The 21,308-nt window shown below is 38.9% G+C and overlaps 1 protein-coding gene across 2 annotated transcripts in view; it reads left to right on the forward strand.

Annotated features, from left to right (window-relative positions):
- PPP2R5E (protein phosphatase 2 regulatory subunit B'epsilon) overlaps positions 1–21,308 on the forward strand; it is a 149,045-nt gene that overhangs the window by 60,708 nt on the left and 67,029 nt on the right. For both annotated transcript variants that reach the window (XM_065871587.1, XM_065871588.1), the window contains one exon: positions 15,977–16,173. In XM_065871587.1, the coding sequence (XP_065727659.1) occupies positions 15,977–16,173 (197 nt within the window). The remainder of the gene's footprint in view (positions 1–15,976; positions 16,174–21,308) is intronic.

Consider the following 21,308-nt stretch of genomic DNA (forward strand, 5'->3'; position numbering starts at 1 on the left):
TTGCATGCAGTGCTTGGTAACTCTCAAGACGTTGGACTTCAGGGAAGGGCAATGGCTCAGAAGCTATTGCTTGGTTAACTTTGTGAACTCAGTGTGCACTAATGGTATGAACAAACAACGTAAAATTTTTTTTTTTTTTTGCGGTACGCGGGTCTCTCACTGTTGCGGCCTCTCTGTTGCGGAGCATAGGCTCCGGACGTGCAGGCTTAGCGGCCATGGCTCACGGGCCCAGCCGCTCCATGACATGTGCAATCTTCCCGGACTGGGGCATGAACCCGTGTCCCCTGCATCGGCAGGCGGACTCTCAACCACTGCGCCACCAGGGAAGCCCCAATGTAAATTTTTTAAACTTCAGAATAGATATTTCATCTTTTTAAGGCTGAGGTGAGTGAGGGTGAGGGAAGGGGGAATTGGGTGAAGGCAGCCAAAAGGTACAAACTTCCAGTTATAAGATAAATAAGTACTAGGGATGTCATGTACGACATGATAAATATAATTAGCCCTGCTGTGTGTTATACGTGAAAGTTGTTAAGATAGTAAATCCTAAGAGTTCTCATCACAAGCAAATACATTTTTTTTCTATTTCTTTAACTTTGTATCTATATTAGATGATGGATGTTCACTAAACTTATGACGACGATCACTTCATGATGTGTGTAAATCAAATCATTATGCTGTACACCTTAGACATGTACAGTGCTGTATGTCAATTATATCTCAATAAAACTGGAAGAAAAGAAAGATATTTTCTCTTTTTATCAAGATGTGTTCTTTTGTTCCTGCCCAAGATCTGTTGATAAGGCTTGCCTTACGATGACGTGAAAGTAATACAGATGTCGCTGGAGGGGCTCCAAGTAACTTGCCCATTTTGTTTGAAATTTCCATTATTCAAATTAGACCATTGGATGAAGCCATTTTGTTATTGTTTATGAAGTCTTTGCAATAGTATAAATATGTTTCTTTGTGGGGATAAACCCATTAGCCCTTTAGCATTCAGGGTAATCAACCATATTTTCAGAGGGCATGGCAGATATTTGTAAGTGTGGAAAGGTCATGAGCGCAGGGTGTGATTGTGAAAATACCGTGTGTCTTGGAGGGTTGGAGGTGGGCTGTAAAAAAGGAAGTAGAGGATGAGGAGGACAGATTCATTGCTCTGGTCTTCATATTCCTGTTGCCACATTTATCTGTCCAAATTAATGTCAAAGAAGGATTCCATTTTGATGTAAAGTTATCATACCTTCCAGTTCTGTATAATGAAACTGCTTCTACACCACGGTTATTGGCCCATACTAATAAAACTGAATATCTTGCAGCCTCAGTTTTCTTACCTGTAAAATTGGAATATTAATGCCTACCTTTCAGGATTTTTGCAAGGCCTCAATGAGAGAATACGTGGAAGGACCCTGGCTGGAATATTTTAGGTCCTCGCTAAATGCTTTTACTTTCCTGTCTTTTAGTCCATGAAATTAGGTACTTCATTGCATTTTTCGTATATTTTTTGCTGTTATTAATATATGTTAATCTTGCTTCCTACCAGACTGAATTTTTTTGAGGATAAGCACCACTTCTTTTTTTATTCTCTGCAGTATATGCTCTTATAGTACCTTGTACCTTTTCTTCATAGTGCAGCCTGTTTTATATTTATGTATATGACCATTTAATTAGGTTTTCTTCCTTTTCAGTCTGTAAGCTTCGTGAAGGCTAGAATCTTGTTTGATCTTGCTCAGAAATGTGTACTTAAGGCCTAAACTAGTGCCTGGCATGTAAAAAGTGTTCTGTAAATATTTGTGGAATGAATGAATGAATGATTGATTATTAAGTTAAACATAGTAGATTCTAAGTGAATACTTGTTCTGGGAAGGCTGAAACTGCCTATCATATTCCTTCCAGACTTAGCCTGAAGCCTTGTAGGAGGCTATGAAAAGTTTGCAGAATTTTAACTAACACCTTAGATCTTTAAATAACAGAGTGTGTGGAAAAGAAAAAAGGTTTACAAAATACTTTGAAGTGGTTCAGTACTTGATGTTATTTTAGTGGGAGGTCAGTAATGTTTGTTATAAATATGTTATTGTAAAGAACTCTTTAAGTGTAAATTACTGTTGTTACTTTTAGCTAAAATTTATAAGTATTAACATCTGTGAATACTAATATTATTTTAAAATTTAGGCTTGAAGGACAAAGCTGTGAAACACTGTTTATTTTTCTTTCCTTTGCGAACTTTGCATAAACCTGATTGTATCTGAAGGAATCTTTGAGAATGTGTGAGAACCTGGTGTGTCCTGGTCTTGGCAGTGCTCCTCCAGTTTGTTGTACTTCTCATAAATTCTTGCTTTTCTGTTCCCAGTGCTCTGTTAGGCCATCATTCATTCATCCAAATGCTGACTCTCTTCACCCTTCAGGATTTTGACACATTGCTGATGCATGTCCTGACGGCGGAATCATTTCACGTATTGAATTGAGTCAGCATCTTCACCTTTCCTCTAATCAAATTACAATTTTATTTCGAAGTAATCTCACTGGATATTAGTAGGTCAAAAACTCAATATTATTTTCTTCAAATATGGCTTACACAATTGGACACACACACAAAAGGGGAGGAAAGAAACCCTACGTGTGTCATCAATTTACGTTGTTCATTTGTTAGGTATTTTTTAGAAAGCTGACATATATGGAACATTTTCCATGTGCCAGGCATTGTGTGAAACATTTTATGTATTATGAAATGTTTGAGCTGTCACTGTGACAGAGCTACTCTTCTTAGATTGATTTTGCAAAGGATAGTCTCAGCAGTGCTTTTTTTTTCTTTTTTCTTTTTTTTTTTTTTGTGGTATGCGGGCCTCTCACTGTTGTGGCCTCTCCCGTTGCGGAGCACAGGCTCCGGACGTGCAGGCTCAGCGGCCATGGCTCACGGGCCCAGCCGCTCCGCGGCATGTGGGATCCTCCCGGACCGGGGCACGAACCCGTGTCCCCTGCATCGGCAGGTGGACTCTCAACCACTGCGCCACCAGGGAAGCCCAGCAGTGCTTTTTAACAACAACAATGTAGCAGCTAAAGTTTATTAAGCACCTAAAGTGTTCCAGACATTGTTCTATGTGTTTTTATTTTTATTCAATCACTTAATCCTTAAGTCAATCATATGAGGTAGGTACTACTCTTATGCCCTCATTTACCTGAGGAAACGAATGCACTCAGTCTCACCTCTGGTTTTCCACCTAGGAAGTGGCAAAGGCAGGCTTGGAATCCAGCATTCTGGCAGTCTGATTTTGTAGCCCATTGTCTTAACTGCCATCCTACTCCCCAAATTGCCAAGCTGGTACACCGTGGAGCCTGGTTAGAACCCAGGCCCCTGACTTCAAAGTGTGGGACCTGAAGAATAATCTCAGCCATTTGGAAGAATGGAGAATGAGTTTATATTTTTTTCAAGTTTCCAATTTTTGATTGTGAAAGAAATTGTGCTGAAAGAAATCAACTTAATTTGGCATTGTAAACATTTCTGTGATGTTCCTCCAGAATTACAACTGACAAACTTTTGAGATAGTAGACTTAGGGGCCCTGCTTAGTGTTAATTTTATTACTCTTATTAACGCCAGATCTTATTTTTCATATTTGGTCTGGCTCCTTAAGTGGAAGATACAGTTGTAGAATATGCTTCCTAAAAGTCATTTTTAGCATAACTGAAGAGAAAATGTTTGTACTACCCAGTGGCATGTTTAGCTAAGCCCTGGGGTACCACATTGGGTGTAGACTGCTGAATTACATCTAGATTCAGTAAAGCGGCTTGTGCTTAGAATTGCCTCATTAGCATGCTTATCTTCAGGTTTCAATGACTCTTCCTACCTTTGGTGACAGATGTTTGTGGCCAGGAAGTCAGTAGCAAAGAAGGGACTTATGTCATAAATATTCTGGTTCTAACTCCTATCATATCTTACTATTTAGTGTTTTAAAATGCTTCTCTGCTCTGGAGGTGTTAAGCTTTCCAGATACATTCTTTGTCTTTTACAAAATTTCTGTACTACTTTTAAGTTTCCATTTTGGAGTCATGCACTCACTATTATGCATACATATGTACATAATACATGAGTACGTACATGTAAGTTCCTGTCTCTCTGTTGTTTTATACTTGACAGTACTGTTTTTATACATAATAAGAAATAAGGTTTCAAAAGGGATTTCATTTTTCTTAGTATGGTATTTCAAATCTGAATTTTGGATTTCCTCAAACCTTATATATGGGCTTTACATTTATATTTAATTTCTGTTAGTTTGTATGAATCATAGGCACATTCCATAATTAGTGCGGTGTACTACGTGCCATCACTGGATTTTATTGCCCAGATTATGACTTTAATTGTACATATACACTATTACTCTTGGGATTAGAGGCCATTCCACTGTACTCACGCAGTCCTCTGTCACTCTCGGGAGCTTAAGGTCTCATGTTTAAAACTCTCAGCTGAGGTTCAGAAATAGCATCTCTAAGCTGGCATTGCAACATTGCATTGACTCTTTTCTGTACTTTAAATCTTTTTAAAAAAAAAAGTTTAGTGATATCTTTGGTGTCAGCTATAAGTTGTGAAATACCAGACATGGGCTTAATTGATGTTAATGTGATATATATCTAACTTGTTTTTAAACCTCATATCATACTGTTAAAATAGCTGAGGTTCATCTCATTTTGAACTGATTCCCCCTGATGTTAATCCTCAAAACAAATGGAAAGTAGATAGGCCCTTTTTATCCCTTGCAGAAGTAATCCCTTGGGAAGGGGTCTGGGTGGGGGCGAGTCAATTAGCTGAATACTTGAAAATAATGTGTTCTTTTATTGCAGTTTTTTCTTTTTTTTGGTGGGGGAGGGTCAACTGAAGGATAAGTGCTTGCTGAAAATTCTATAACCCCATTAATTTATTTCTTACCTTATAATCATGGCACAAGTGAAGGTAGTCTTTTTGAAGAGTTTTGTTGTTCATACTTTTGAACCTGGCTGAAAATTGGGCTTTAACAGTGCTGACTCTTGGGGACATCCCAGAAGTTTTTTCTATTAATTACTTTTTAATCAGATTATGATTTTATGATTTACTCCTTATCTTGAAAGCCAGATGTGGGAGAGAAGACAAATTGTGGTTATCTGAGGGTTTTTGTTTTAATAAATTTTTTTTATCATTGTGTTCTGAATTCACAGCATTTTAAAGAACTTTATTTTTTATTTTATTTATTTTTGGCTGCGTTGTGTCTTTGTTGCTCTGTGCGGGCTTTCTCTAGTTGCGGTGAGCGGGGGCTGCTCTTTGTTGCAGTGTGCAGCCTTCTCATTGCGGTGGCTTCTCTTGTTGCGGAGCACAGGCTCTAGGCATGCAGGCTTCAGTAGTTGTGGTGCGTGGGCTCAGTAGTTGTGGCTCGCGGGCTCTAGAGCGCAGGCTCAGTAGTCGTGGCACATGGGCTTAGTTGCTCCTCGGCGTGTGGGATCTTCCCGGATCAGGGATTGAACCCGTGTCCCCTGCATTGGCAGGCGGATTCTTAACCACTGTGCCACCGGGGAAGTCCCTATCTGAGGGTTTTAAATAGATGGCCTTTGTTTAATTGAACTTTGGTATTATTTGATAAAATTTCAAAAATTAATATTTCAAAAACTTTATTTTAGAATTTATTTTGTAAATGCTTTTAAAGTAATTTTGAAGACGTGCCAAAAAAGTAAATGTAAGTCTTTCTATAACAGAAAATAGTTTTAATAGGAGTTATAAAATAGGGAATTGATTCCATACTGTATGTTGTAGATATTTGATAGATGTTTGTCAAATAAAGGATAACTTTTTGAAAGTACTTTTGGAAAGCACTCTACAGCCTACAAAACACTTATTCATTTACTTCTCACTCAACCCTGTGCAGTACATTTTCTCAGTTTTACAGATAAGGAAACTAATGCTCAGAGAAGTAAGTGGTTTGTCCAGTATCTCCTGGTAAACCATAAAGGTGTGATTCCATTTCAGAACTGGAGTCAAGGACAAAGTCACAGTGTTTCCCAAGGCCCAACATGATCTCCTACACTCCTCGTCCCTTACTCTTCTGACCCATCTCCCTACGTTCCGCTCAGGCTCCAGCCATGTTCGCTTCTTTGCTGATCCTCAGATTGACCTGCACACTCCCTGCTGCCAGGGTACCTTTGTGTTTACTATCCCTCTGCTCAGGCACTCTCCCCCCAGATACCCTCTTGGCTGACTACCTCACCTCCTTCAAGTATTTGCTCAAATGCCATCTTTCAGGTTAATATTCCACTTAAAATCATACCCTCCAACCCAACATGCCTCATCCCCCTTGCCCTGTATGTTTTCCCCCAGAGCATATACCGTACAATGTATTTATTATTTTTAGTTGCAGTTATTTATTGCTGCTGGAATGTAAAGCTCTGTGAGAGAAGGGGTTTTTGTCTCTTTTCTTCGTTGTGATATCCCTGCAGTGCTTAGACCTCAGTGAGTGTTCAGTGAATATTTGGTGAATGGATGCAAAGCCTATGCTCTTTGCACCAGATCTCCCACTTTTCATTTATTAATGATACACTTGACAAAATTATTAGTATATTTTTGCTATGAAGGGCATTCCAAGTAATACTACTTCATTAGTTTTGTGCATTCACCTTCATTTTGAATATTTTTTTCTGTTGCATTTTTCTCTCATCCGTGAATATAAACCACTCTGTTTGTTTTTAAAAGTCAGCCAGATTTTTTTTTTTAGAAAGTGTTAGAAAGTAAGACATTATCTTTTTGGATATTAATAGGGGTAGATAGTTCAAAAAACTAAGGAATCGTGCATTTTTTAGTTAGGTTTTTGTCAAGTCAGCTGGACTTTTTTTTTTTTTCTTTCATAAATGTATCATTAAAAACCATCCTATTTTAAAATTTATTTATTTATTTCTAGTTTTTTTGAGATATAATTGGCATATAACATTGTGTAAGTTTAAGGTATACAGTATGTTGATTTGATACACTCATATATTGCCAAATGATTACCACCGTGGTGTTAGGTAACACCTCCATCTGCTCACATAATTATGATTTTTTTTTTGTAGTGAGAACATCTGAGATCTACTCTTTGAGCAACTTTCAAGTATATAATATAGCCCTATTAACTATAATCACCATGCTTTCATCAGATCTCCCAAACCTATTCATCTTATAACTAGAAGTTAATACTCTTTGACCAACATCTCTCCATTCCCTCTACCTTTCCACCCCTGGTAACCACCATTCTAGTCTCTGTTTCTAAGAGTTTGACTTTTTTAGATTTCACATATAAGCGGTATCCTACAATATCTATCTTTCTCTGTCTGACTTATACTTAGTCCATCTTAGTTTTAAAATTTGCATTTCATGACTTGGTATTATTAAAATATTAGGAAATAATTCATTCTATTAAATATGTTATATTAAACCTTTTCCTCTATTCTTCAGTATAATTTTATTTCTAGCGGAATAAAGTTCTAATTTACAGTTAAAAATATGGGGAAATAAGATTCAATATGTAGAATTTATTGACTCAACCTGCATTTATTATGTGCCTACCATATTCTAGAAACTTCTTTTAGGGGCTGGGTATTAAAAGAAGAACAAGACACGTGATTCATCAGTTAAAAAAAAAAGGTCCCAATGTAATGTGGTAAATCCTTGAATGGAGTTATGTATAAAGTTTTATGAGGATTTTTATGTTACAGGATTTCTAAGGGCTCCATGGCTGCCATAGAGTGAGGTACTTCTATACTAATGCAGGGTATATGATTATCTTCTCAGCTTTTACAGTTGTCTAAATACAATGGAAATTAGTACTGTCATTACAGCTGGATGTCTGTTATACATGCTAGAAATGTTGGAACAAAGGAGTGATGTGGCTCAGAGATTCCCAAATACAGACTAGTGGAAAAGTTGTTACTGGTACTGGGCAAAGTGAAAAAGAAGTAGAAGGGAAGCAAGATCGAGAGAAGACACATCTCTGTCTGTGTATGTGCTCGCAGGTGCGCACGCGTGTGTACCTATGTGTGGAGGATTGCCACCCTCCTTTTTAAGTAAGGATTTCTAGGTTTGTCCTTTCCATTCTTTTACTATCCTAAAGGTCCTTTTGTTTTATGAAATTATAGTGGAAATAGGTGGTGGCTAGTTATTATTTTAATTCCTTTTCCTGAAATAAAAAGTCAACCTGCTCTTTTTAATAATTTTACTGGTAAAATCCTCAGAGGGAGCCACTGTCAGGGATACTTTAGAACACTGTATAATTAATTCTTGCAGCCCTTATTTATTTATTTATTTTTTGGTATAGCCCGGCATGCTTCAGGAATTCCTTATATTCAAAAGGCCCTGGTCCCTATCCTCTTGGTGTCTCATCTCTGCAAAGAAGCCCGTAGGTAATGAATTGATAGTAGAGAGGTTGACTGTGTTAGTCAGAAGCTGTGGTGGCTTCTATCCCGTTGATAAGTTTGGTGGCAGGAAAGTAATCCATACCTATAATTAGGAATTGATCAATCTTTAAAAATAAATTTATTTATTTTATAAAGAATTTTTGGCTGTGTTGGGTCTTCATTGCTGTGAGTGGGCTTTCTCTAGTCGAGGTGAGCGGGAGCTACTCTTCGTTGCGGTGCACGGGCTTTTCATTGCCATGGCTTCTCTTGTTGCGGAGCATGGGCTCTAGGTGCGCAGTCTTCAGTAGTTGTGGCATGTGGGCTCAGTAGTTGTTGCTCGCGGGCTCTAGAGCTCAGACTCAGTAGTTGTGGCACACAGGCTTAGTTGCTCCACAGCATGTGGGATCTTCCCGGGCCAGGGCTCGAACCCGTGTCCACTGCATTGGCAGGCAGATTCTTAATCACTGCGCCACCAGGGAAGCCCCTAGGCATTGATCAATTTTTAAATGTTTTATTTTTCTTGTCCTGACAAGTTCAATGACCACCTTGGCATTAGAAGGTAAAGGATGAGGGAGAATTATGAAAGGTTGGAAACAGAAATATTTATTAGAAATGGGTATGTGTGTGTGCATGTGTGTGTTTCCTATTTATTCTGATTAGAACATAGTGTCAAAACAATGTGAAAGCTCTGAATCCTGTGATTTTGACGCTGAGGCCACTATTCTGCGTTAGTGGTCACCTTTGGGTTTTGCTTATAAACTGGAGTGTACATGTTTGTCAGCTTTTGGGAAAGGATAACTGGAGAGATCCATGAAAGAATAATAATACATGTTGATTGTCCAAGCTGGGAGGAATCATTAATGTATGACTATTATTTAAAACTTTAATTTACCCATCTACTATTGTTCACTCATTTAAGGCTAATTTTGTGCTGTTTAAGTTTTAAAACGTGTAAATACTTGGCAGAAAAGTCAACCAAATTTTCCTTTAGTTTCAGATTACATCTTTTCTTAAACAAATAACCAGCCATGACAATTTACCCATTGCTCCAGTGGTGGTGGTGGTTGTTAGCTGCTACTATTTATCACAGCCATCATCATCATCATCATTGTTATTGGTGAGGGCACCGGAGTAAGACTACCTGGGTTCAGATTCTAGCTGCCGTCCTTAGTAGTGGGTGATGCTGGGTAAGCGACTTAGCCGTCTGGGCCTCTTTTTTTTCATCTGAAAAACTGGGATATTAATAGTGGCCACTCATAAGGTCTTCTGAGGATTAAAAGGGATAATGTGTGTCAGGAGCTTAGCACAATGCTTTGCAATAATAAATGTTCGTTAACATTGTCATCATTCTTTTTTACCTTGAAATATCAGTACTGGCCTTATCTGCTTTACGGTTTGTTGTTTAATTAATACACCTTGGTTTCCTTCTTTTGATACTTTTTTTTATTGGTGTAGTAGTTCTATGAGACATATTTTGACCCCCCAAACAAAAGGTGTACGCTAATAATCAGCAAAGTGTTTTCCGATCTTCCTAATAGACTGCGAAGAGTTCTAAAAGCAGCCAATTCTACATTCACATATTTATAGCCAAGGCAAAGAAGGAATGCTTTCACTGTTGTAGGTGTTGCCAGGGACCTGCCTTTGCTTGAAAACCAGAAATTTTCACTGTTAGCTTTAAATAAACTGAGAAAGAGAATTTCAAAGGTGAAGGAGATGAAAGAAGGATTTGAAAAGTTATTACTTTAAAAACAGTGGTTTTTAGCTGTGGTCACACATTGAAATCACATGAGCTGCTTCTATAAAATACAAATACCTTGTAGTGGAAATACACCCCCACTACCACCACTATCATCAACAACAAACTTTTTTGGAACCCCTATTTTGAATACAGTAGTAAAGTAATTGGAATGGTCAGGTATTTAATACTTATTTTAGCTCACATGTCAGTTTCTTATTTGCTTATTAACATGGAACTATGTTGTGTAACCAACATGGTATACTTGGGTTCAGTTCATAGTACATGAAGCCTAATTTTCTTATCTGATTCATTGTAAGGATTGATAGTGGTCTTCTTGTTTTAATGAAATATTGTTGGCTATGTCCGTGATTTTTTTTCTCAAGTGTCAAAAGCAATTCGTAATGGAAGCATAGTTCCACAAATAAAATAGGATTCTTTTTAGGATTTTTGAAATACGTACGACAAAAAGGGAATGCTACCTGTTGTATCTATGTTTAGAAGTAAAGTTGGTGGCATGGGTTTAGACAGATCACATGGACAGGCTATTAGGCATTTTACCACATGTGCTAACATACCACACTTTAGTCCTTCAAGGCTAAGTCAACTTAATATTTTAGTGCTAAGCTCTTCTCAGTGCTGTGAGACTAATTTTCTGTAAATATATTCTCATATGCATATGCAGGTACAATTTTCATTGACTTTCTTGAAGTTTTGGAGGGTCGTTTGTGAGGGACTGATCACATACTTGGATGGGGATGTGTTCACCTTAAGGAAAGTTCTAAAGGATGAGGTGGAAGGGATCAAAGACCACATTTACATGCTCAATCTCTGCAGGTACCTTTATTTTTTGTGAGAATAGGGGAAATGGATGTAGAAGGGCTAAGTGTGTAATATTGTAGGGCATTTTCAGGTGAAAAGCATTGTTAATTTAGAAGAATATTTTTTCCATTTCCTTTGAATGGGAATAACCAGCTATAAATATTGTTCATCAATATGCTCAATAATGAACAATAAATATTGTTCATCAACATGCTCAAACAATGTTACTGCTTAGCTTCCAATGCAAACATGACCATTTTATGGAAAATTTATCTATATACATTTAAACAGCTTATGTGTAAATAACTTATCAGCCCGCATTTTCTTTTTTTTAAACCAATCTGCTTTCTTCCTGTGATACTGTGTCTAATCGATTTAATGTTGTGGGCCTTCTTTATTTCCTCGGTTGGCACATTTGCAGGTTGCAGTGATTTTCAACAATTTCATTTGATTGGAGTCCCAGAGCACCAAACCCAAAGGACATTGGGCTCATGTTTTATTTCTTGTACCTTTGCTACTTTCTGCTTTGCAAAGTTTTGACTGAGCCAGACCCCAAGGGAAGATGGGCTGATATTGGATCCATGACTGTACGCCCCAAACTTTAGATGGGATGAAACAATGAAAGCTCTTGATTAGGCAGGAAGGAGCTTCTGCCAGTTATAAACAAATAAATAATCAATAAACAACCAGCCCTTAAAATCATAATGAGGGTGAGGGGACGGGTGTGTGTGTGTGTGTGTGTGTGTGTGTGTGTGTGCATGTGCACACGTGCACACATGTGTGCTTGTGTAACTAAATGTGTATAATACCTGTTGACTGTTCTTTAGACACAGGAGAATCTTTGTCCCTTAATCTGTACTTGCATCCTCCCTTTACTGTTGAATTCTGTGCCCATTTTTCCATTACCTTTTGCACTTGTAAATTTTAAAATTATTTGGGTATGAACACCTTGGAGGTGAGAGTAATCATTTCCCCAACTTACTGATGAAAATTGATAGGAGGCTGTTGAGAGATGGTGATAGAAAAGCACATGTGAGAAAATGACTAATGCTGAAAAGGAAAGAGAAGGACAATACAGTAAGAAATGCAACTGCCAAGAGCATCGACCATTGAGCTGGTCAGTACATTATTTCCTTGGGTGAGAAACATATTCTGGAAATTAAATTAATTCTAAGAGTTTTTCCAGAGCAGTGGAATCTGACCTTATGGAATCTTATCAAGCTGTGATCAGTAGATCAGTTACTCTCCCCATTAAATGAATACTAACATTCGATGGGTGGGTTGTTGTGCTAATGACCTGCATGGTATTATATAACCACTTACTGATTCCTCATTATTTATGGTTATGATTCTGTGGGATCCCTCTCCTGCTGTTAGGGACGGCCTGTGCAGGACAGAGGTTTCCATTGGAAGATAGATGACACAAGCATCCATTGCCTGGTTTGCTTTGGGATTCTGCGATGACCCTTAATTTTTCTAGTTTACATTTATTTTGAATGTCTATATATTTTTTTTCTTCATCTAAGTTACTAAACATTTAGATTTTCAGGTGGCTTGGATTTGGGAGGTGGGTATCTTTGAGTTGTTAAAATCTAGTGTTACTGCATGTGGTCAAAATGTACTGCTTGTCTGATTTCTTCTTTTTGTCTTTTATGAGATTTTCTTTATGGCCTAGTACCTGATACATTTTACAAATGTTTCTTTTTTTTTTTTTAACATCTTTATTGGAGTATGATTGCTTTACAATGGTGTGTTAGTTTCTGCTTTATAACAGAGTGAATCAGCTACACACAAATGTTTCTTTAAAAAGAATATTTGTATTGCTACTGGGACTGGTTCCATAGACATTAAACTTGTATCACTGGAACCTTCTGCACTACTCAGAGTGTTCCTTCTCTGATCCTGGCTGGTCCTACCTTTTCACATTCTACTTTTTTTGTATCCCACTGGGTCTAGGGAAATGAGGGCAAGGAGGGTGGGAGCAGCACAGCTATGTGGGGCAGTCTGAGGGCCAAACATTATAGGAAGAGCCCTATGCTTGGACTGTTGTGAATTAGGTCATCTTTCAGCACGAATGAAAACACAATTTAAAGAAGTTGTTATAATGGAATTGGCTCTTTCAGGACACCATTCCCCTTTTTTCTTTTGGTCAGTCTTGATTACTTAAATTCTTTAATTTAGGTGCAGCAAGTTATTTTAGAGGAATTTAGTCTGTGATAAAGGATAAAGCATAGCTTGTTGCTGTATGTGTTAATTTCTGGGGAATGGGCTAGAGGGGTTCAGCATGATACTTTATAACGAGGGCATGTTGGAAATTAATTGGCTGATTTCTTTCTGTGTTCTTCCTCTTTTCTCTTTGTACATACCCTCTTTTATGGAATATGGTATTACTCTTGTGTTTCACTGAGTTTGATTGTTGCACAGTGGTGAAGAGTTCAGGCTCTGGAGCCAGTTTGCCTGAGTGGGAATCCTGTCTCCACTGCTTATTAGTTCTAAGACTCCGCACAGGTTACTGACTCTCTCTGTGTCTTGGTTTTCTCATCTGTTAAATTGAATAGTACCTACTGCATAGGGTTGTTGTCGGGACTAAATAAGACATAATATATGTAAAGTGCTTAGAATAGTACCCAGTGCTCAATAAATGTAAGCTATTATCATTATTCCATTGGTTAGGTAGATAGCCTGCCTCACATTTGTCTATGACATTATATCAATTTGGATAAAGAAAGAATAAATTTCAACTGTCTAACATTAAGAAAAAGAACTAAATGTTAACTGCCTGAATTTTTTTAAGTAGAAAAGTGTGAATCTCTTGAGTATCATTGCAGTGACCACAAAGAGTAATCATTGTTGTCACTGCTTAAATGATGGTTTGCTTTTTGGAGGAAAAGCTATCATTTATAGATGCTTTTATATATGCTGAGTTGAGGAGTTCTCCATGTACATGGTCTGATTTTTTAAGCATTATTAAAGTTACTGTATCAAAAATAGGATTAATTAAAATTTGTCCTGAAGACTTTAATGTAACATTAATAAGCCTTTTCTTGTTCCCTGTGCAGTGTCAAAACTCCCCTTCAGATTTGATGTATGGAATCTGATTTAGAACTTAGAAGACTTCAGTAATTAACCATGATGGTGGTGTACATATAATTAGCCATTGGTTAACGATATACAGTCATATTGATGAGCAGCCTTGTTTAGTTTTTGTTTGTTTATGTAAATACCTGAAGCAAATAGCAATTAAAGGGAAAGCTTGGTTTGTCTAAATTTAGTTCTTATAAAGCTTAAATGTTTCGGAAGTGATGAAGTCTAGGGTCATAGAATAAGACATGTGTCATGGCTGAACCCAAATCCCCAATTCTTTGACTATGAGATACGTTAGGCCTTTGGGGATTTATGGGGTGGTGATGGAAGGGGCAACTCATTGGTTGAGAATAATTTCTAAATATGTAACTTGTTTTTGCTGAGAGTAGCAGTGGTGCTATATACCTTTAAAAACATCGACTACTTCTTGTTCCCTTATATATCTGGTAGGGAAATGCTATACTTTCAGATGCCCATTGCACCTCATCTAGGCTTACCCCAAAGTTGATGTCAGTAGGTGGTGTTTGGGGGGAATTATCCATGAGGTCCTGGGTACATGGGCTGGCGCTTGGGTTGTGGGCTGTGGGGAGGCAAGGGGGTTGTGGAGAGGAGTCATGCGGATCCTGTGACTAGGAATCTAGCCCTCTCTCCCTGCTGCTGGTGGCTGGAAGACAGGTGCTGTTAGCCGTCGCACTTACCTCCAGGGAGCAAGGTGGCCCACGCTGTGAGGCCACTGTAAAGCATTTACTGGGAGGCTGGCAACTGAGGATGGTAGCAAGTGACAGGTCAAACATTGTTCAAGTCCTTCTTGAGTCATACAGAAGGAATGTGGGAGTGTGGTTAGAGACCCAGGTGCTGAGCCCAGCTTCATAACTCATTCACTGTGGGACCTCCATGATTGTCTCTAATTTTCTCTGTGAAAAATAGAGAATAATAAAATGATGCCACCTGCTTACCTCAGAGAGTGTTCTGAGGATTAATGAGTTAATCGCCTTGGATGAAGGCAGCAGAGGTTCTCTTGTTATAATTTCATCACCTTTCCAGAGAAGCTCCAGTTTGGTGGAATAAAGTAGTGGAAAGAAGATAGGAGTGGAAAGAGCTATCGACAACTTAGTTGGTGTCTTTCAAGTCTAACTGTAGGTCAGGTTTCCATTCTCGCTGGAGAATTTTAGTGTAAAATTTCTACATATGTTTTAGAAACGACACCAAACCAAATGTCTGACCTGCTGCCTGTAGGAAAAGAACAGATGTTTATTCTGAGAACATATTAATAAAAATGTTAGTGGTTTTCTCCCACCATAAAGGAAGAAGATGGGTCAAAAGGGAGAGCCTAGATTTTAGTAGAGTTCGCTCACATTGTTCCATTACTGATGTGCCCTTTTTGAGAGAGTTGGTATTGCTTGATTTTTCGAGTTTCTTTGACAAAGAAGCGTCATAGATATCAAGCCAAAACAAAACAAGAAATATAAACTCACACACCCAACAGTTGCTTTAAATACCAAGGATGTCAGCATGAAATTAAAATGAATCAACTGACATTTCTGCTTTGAAATTTTTTTAGTAAAATTAATTTAAACCAACAGTGAAAACTTCTGTGTCTACCTTATAATGGAAAGTTTGACCTTTTTCAGTGTTTTTGGCTTAAGGGTGTTGACATTGGGGTGTTTTTGGTTAAAATTTGCTTCAACTCTCTAACAGCTCTTGGGATTTTGGTCAATCTTTGGTGGCTGAATAGCAAATGCTGTCAATTGTGTTGGTACCATGTAGTTTCCAAAGACAAGGTCTCTGTAGTAGTGGATATGGTATCCCCTCCTGCCCATGTGTAACTGTTTAAAAGAACACTGTTGTCATGTGAATTCTTATTTTTTTGAGCTTGCTTTTGAAGTTAACTTTCACAGAGAATTCCTGTTACCTAGAAATTGATGACAGACTTACACCATTTCCTTTTTTTTTCTTAGACGTTCCATCCTCAGAGCAGCCTGAACTGTTCCTAAAGAAACTTCAGCAGTGCTGTGTCATTTTTGACTTCATGGACACGCTATCTGATCTTAAAATGAAAGAATACAAGCGCTCCACTCTTAATGAACTGGTGGACTACATTACAATAAGCAGAGGCTGTTTGACAGAGCAGACTTACCCTGAAGTAGTTAGAATGGTGAGTTTCTTTTTTTCGCCGCGGACACATTTAAGCACCTTCCTTAGGGACTCACAGGTGTATTTACTGCAGGGTCAGGTCACTGGAGGTCACCTCCACAAATGAGAGCCAGCCTTCTGAGAGCTAAGCACAAGTAGTCGGCACAATACTAAAATTTGAAGAGCATGATTTCATGAGAATGAAATCCAGAACTTTTCACCTACAACAGTATTGGAGGAATCAGTGACTTCAAAATACGAAGCAAAGATTGCCAGGGTGTTACTGGATTTCTGGCATTGGGAAAAGAAAAGACACAGGAGAATCAACAAAAGTTTTAGATCTGTGTTTGAAATATATTCAAGCCTGTTGGATGTCTTGATTTTTTTTTTTTCTCCCAATTCACTGTGGTATATTAGAAATGGCTTTAAGCTTACTGAAATCGTGATATGTAGAATCTAGGTAAAGCCTCTCTTGGCTTTATAAGTTAATCATTCTCTTTATAATCTTAGAAACAGGAGTGATGTCTTTCATTATTTTTGAACAGCGTCTTGTAATTTGTGTGGTCGTTAAGAGTTATGAGAAGAAAATTAGCATAATACGAGTAATTATGTTCTTACTGTGTCAATAATTATATTAGTTTTTCAGAAGCTGAGCCAAAATATAGTTTCCTGTTAGATTTCTGTGGGAGGGTTGCCTTCCTTGGCATCCTAGAAGATCTTGGATCTAGAGAGCACATGATATCTGGAGGAAGTGGGGCTGGTCTACTAACTCGAGAAGTTATGCTGAAGAGATCCAAGGGGGTCATTGCATCATGGGAAGCCCACTGGGGAATCTTGCCCACCCTCTGTGTACTGCTGAAAATGTACTTAGCCTTTCTTTTTCACTATTATCACTTGTATTCAACAAATGCAGAAAAGAGACATCTGTGATGGGGTAGTTATGGTTAAAAATGAATAGTTCAGATTTGGGGAGGGACCTGAATTATCACAACTTGAGAAACTATGACAGATATATGAAGGTCATTTCAAAACAATGTCCAATATATTCCTCAGATCCATATTGGAGTGTATATTGCATATGTTAATTTATAGGAACGTAAAACAGGGTTTTGTATGTTAACTGTTTATATTGTGGTTCTTGAGCAGTGGCTCTCAACCAGGGGCGATTTTCCCTGCCAGGGCACCTTGGCATTGTCTGGAGACATTTTTGGGAAACACAACCAGGGGTGGGAGGTGGGGTGCTACCAGCATCTAGTGGGTAGAGGCCAGGAATGCTGTTAAACATCTTACAATGCACAGGACAGCATTGTACAACAATTTTGTAGATTTTTCTACAACAAAGAATTGTAGATAATTCTACAACAAAGAATTATCTGGCCCCAAATGTCAATGATGCCATTGTTGAGAAACCATGCTCTAGAGTTTGCATGTTCTCCAAACCTCTTACCCTGATACTTAGGATCTTCTCTAGCCCACCTGCCTTCTGCAGAGCACAGTCCCTTGGTTTTAACCTACCCATGTCCTCAGCTAACAGAGGTATTCACCGTTTATAAATTTCTCTTATATCTTTCCATGGATAGTCCGTGAATATTGAAGCATATACAAGCATATATGTATAAACATTGTTTTTTGTAAATACACAAATGGTAGCATAGTATACACACTCTCTGTACCTTGCTTTTTTTACTTAGCAGTATATAATGTACATCAGTACATATAAAGCTGCCTCATTCATTTTTATAGCTGCATTTCATTGTGTGGATGTGCCATGATTTATTTAACCACGACCCCATGAATATCCTTGTACACACCTCAGTTTGCCCTTCTGCGAGAACGTCTGGGTATTTGTGGATTTGTTTTGTAACAGCCCTTTTCCCTGTTCCTGGACCTTTGTGAATTCCGCCCTCCTGCCTTTAATTCTGATTCCCCCCTTCCTTTCAAGATCTCGCTTACAGTGCTACCACTGGTTCCTGAAAAGCCCAGCGTTTTCTCCTTCCTTCACTTCTACCACTTCTTGGCAACTCACCCTTTTAGAATTTGTTCATTTGCTGCCATTTAATCCTTTCACACGTTTATCTGATTTTTCTAATTAGGCTGTAAGTACTCCTAAGCAGAAACTGTTCGGAGTTGTCCTGCACATCTCTGTGGCCTCTGTAATACCTCCTAGCCCAGGCCTACCTGGAGATTGTTGAATGAATAGATGAATTCCCTCTTAAAATAGGGGCATTTTAGGCTCTCAAATTAGGATGAAGATATTGGATGTCATTGGATTATATTCAGCTTTAAACCCAGTAGCTGGCATAATCCAAAAACCCATTCATTCCTGTGAACCAACTTGGTCCTAAACCAGCTTGAGGCTCTCAGAGGAGACCATTTTCTCTTCTTACCACCTCCCCCCATGCCCCTCTACCCCAACAAAAAAAACCTTTTAAAAAAAGACTCCTGGGCTTCCCTGGTGGCACAGTGGTTGGGAGTCCACCTGCCGATGCAGGGGACGCGGGTTCGTGCCCCGGTCGGGGAGGATCCCACATGCCGCGGGGCGGCTGGGCCCGTGAGCCATGGCCTCTGAGCCTGCGCATCCGGAGCCTGTGCTCCGCAACGGGAGAGGCCACAACAGTGAGAGGCCCGCGTACCGCAAAAAAAAAAAAAAGACTCCTGTCATTCATCTGGGAATGTGTACTTTAAAATGTACTTCATATTTTGTGATTTGTGAAATTGCTACCTACTAATTTTGCATGGTTCCTAGACAAAATGACATTTATAGAGAAGGAAGTAGCGTGGCAGTGTAGAAAGAGAAAGGGCTTCGAAACCACACAAACCTGGGTTCAAATGCCAACTCCGGCCACACTTACTTGCTTCATCACTGCGGACAGAGCCCTCCATCTTTGGAGTCCTCAGTTTTTGTGAGGTGCTAAGAGGTGTGTAGCATTGGGGGAGGGGCAGCCACAGTCCCTCCTGCCCTGCTCCATGAATAGTCCACCTGAGGAAAATCGTGCTTTGTTTGTACATCAAGGTTCTCATTACCTCAGACAGACATACAACCTAGTAACCAGGGATTTATGTCTCTTTAAGAAGGGTTGGAACCAAGTCGCTACTTGCCCTCTACTCCCTTCTGTTTTGCCACGTGTGAGCCCCTTGTGTGTAGAAATCCTGGCGCCATTACTGCTCACTTTCCTCATCTGTAACGTACCTACCTTTTGGGTATTTTGTGAGGATTGTTGATGATGTATGTAAAGCTCTTAGAACAGTCGCTAACACATGGCAAGCATTTAATCAATGCTACTGTTACTATATTTTGTGATTTCATTATTAGATACTTGACTTTATAATCATTGGGGGAACCCAGAGTTCCTGTTTGTGGACTTAAAATGCTCTGTTAGCTCGATATGCTGTATCCCATTGCCTCAGTGGTCCTCAAATTCTGTAATTCCAATCCTGCTTGTTGAATAGTTACTGTTCCCACCTATTCCTCTTTCTTATTACTGTAAAATGAAACTGCTTCACTAGGATTAGTGAGGGAAATGGTAGTGCTTTTAATGAAATATCCATGAAACGAGAGCTAGGTTTTACAAACCAGGATGAGTGATGACTTAAGATGGCATGTTCTGATGTCAGTATTATTACCAAAACCTGATGGGACTGTACTTTGAGAGTTGCTATGCCTGTTAGGGTAAGAAAAGAGTAGAAGATGAAAGTAATCTATGAGTGTGGAAACCATTTTTAGCATTTATATAAAGTCTAGACACCACCTACAGACTCTTAGAATTAAGAAAGACAAATAACTCTTTATGTGTAAACAAAATAAAAAAAACAATATAGCACCTAACTCACCTGCAGAAGGGTAGTGTGGGGTAGTGGAAAGAGCCCCAGATAGAGAAAGTAGAAGCCACTGTCCTCATTTCTCATCTTCCACTTAACTAGTGGTGAGACTTGGGTTCCTTTCTAAGCCCCAAGTCTCTGCTTGTAAATGGTGGGAGTTGGTGGTGGTCTCTCACATCCTTCCAGCTCTGAAAAATACCAGCTCTTTCGTCAACACAGTGTAAGAAATTTAGAATGAATTCTGCCATTCTTTTTTTTTTTCTTTTCTATTATTATTATTATTTTTGGCCGTGCTGCCTGGCATGCAGGATCTTAGTTCCCTGACCAGGGATCGAACCCGTGCCCCCTGCAGTGGAAGCATGGTGTCTTAACCACTGGACCGCCAGGGAAGTCCCTGGATTCTGCCATTCTTAAAGTTTACAGAGCACTGTCCAGAGTAGTTGCTTCTGCTCTGTAAGTGGTTTCTTCCATGTGTTTCTTTCTCATGGGGTCACATCTGATGGAAAAATGAGAACCAGGGCTGTTAGTTCCTTAGGCTTTGGCACATTTTGCCGTGCATCATCTCAAGTGTCAGGCTTCTGTCTTTGAGGCAGTATTTTTACCACATTATGCTCATGTTTTGTTCCTGGTTCTGTTGCCATGCATCCATTTAAAAGATTTCTTAGAATTTCTAGCTCTCCAAGTAATCTTGGGTTAATTTTTTTTTTTTTTACTCAAACTTAAACTGTATTTTATACTCTTTATATTCACACATCTTCCTCTTCAAAACCATCTCTTTTGGGGATAGTTCAAATGTGAGAGGAAATCTTAATGGGTGAAGACGTTATTTAATTAATTCCACGTAATGTTTATTGAGTGATTTAGAGCCATGTTTTTACATTTTGATGATTAAAAAAAGACAGGACCCTGCTCTGTCAACAAACTCAACAGTCTGGTAGAGAGGGCACTTATGTGAACAAATAATAAAATATGTCATACGTGCATTAATAGAAGTATGTAGAAGGCAGGGAAGGAGTAGAGCAAAAGGGGGGTTAATCCGAGGAGGATAGAGGTGGTCAAGGAAGGCTTTACAAAGTGAGGAAAGCCCGAGTATTAAAAGGTGAAAACATGTTTTCCAGGGGCTGAAATCGTGTTGAAATGAAAAAGAGAATTACATGATGCAAGGGAATTCCCAAGCCGCATGATATATTCAGAGGAACACAAGCAGTGTTGTGTTGTTACAACATTAAGTGCGCGTGTGTGGGTTGGGGAGTGAGAGGAGGTGAACGATGGCAGTTGAAGATGCAGATGTGGACCAGAAGATCCTGAAAGAACCTCACAGACAGTGGATAATCATTG

Source organism: Phocoena phocoena, chromosome 2 (genome assembly GCF_963924675.1).
Source record: "Phocoena phocoena chromosome 2, mPhoPho1.1, whole genome shotgun sequence".
In the NCBI taxonomy this organism is placed as follows: Eukaryota; Metazoa; Chordata; class Mammalia; order Artiodactyla; family Phocoenidae; genus Phocoena; species Phocoena phocoena.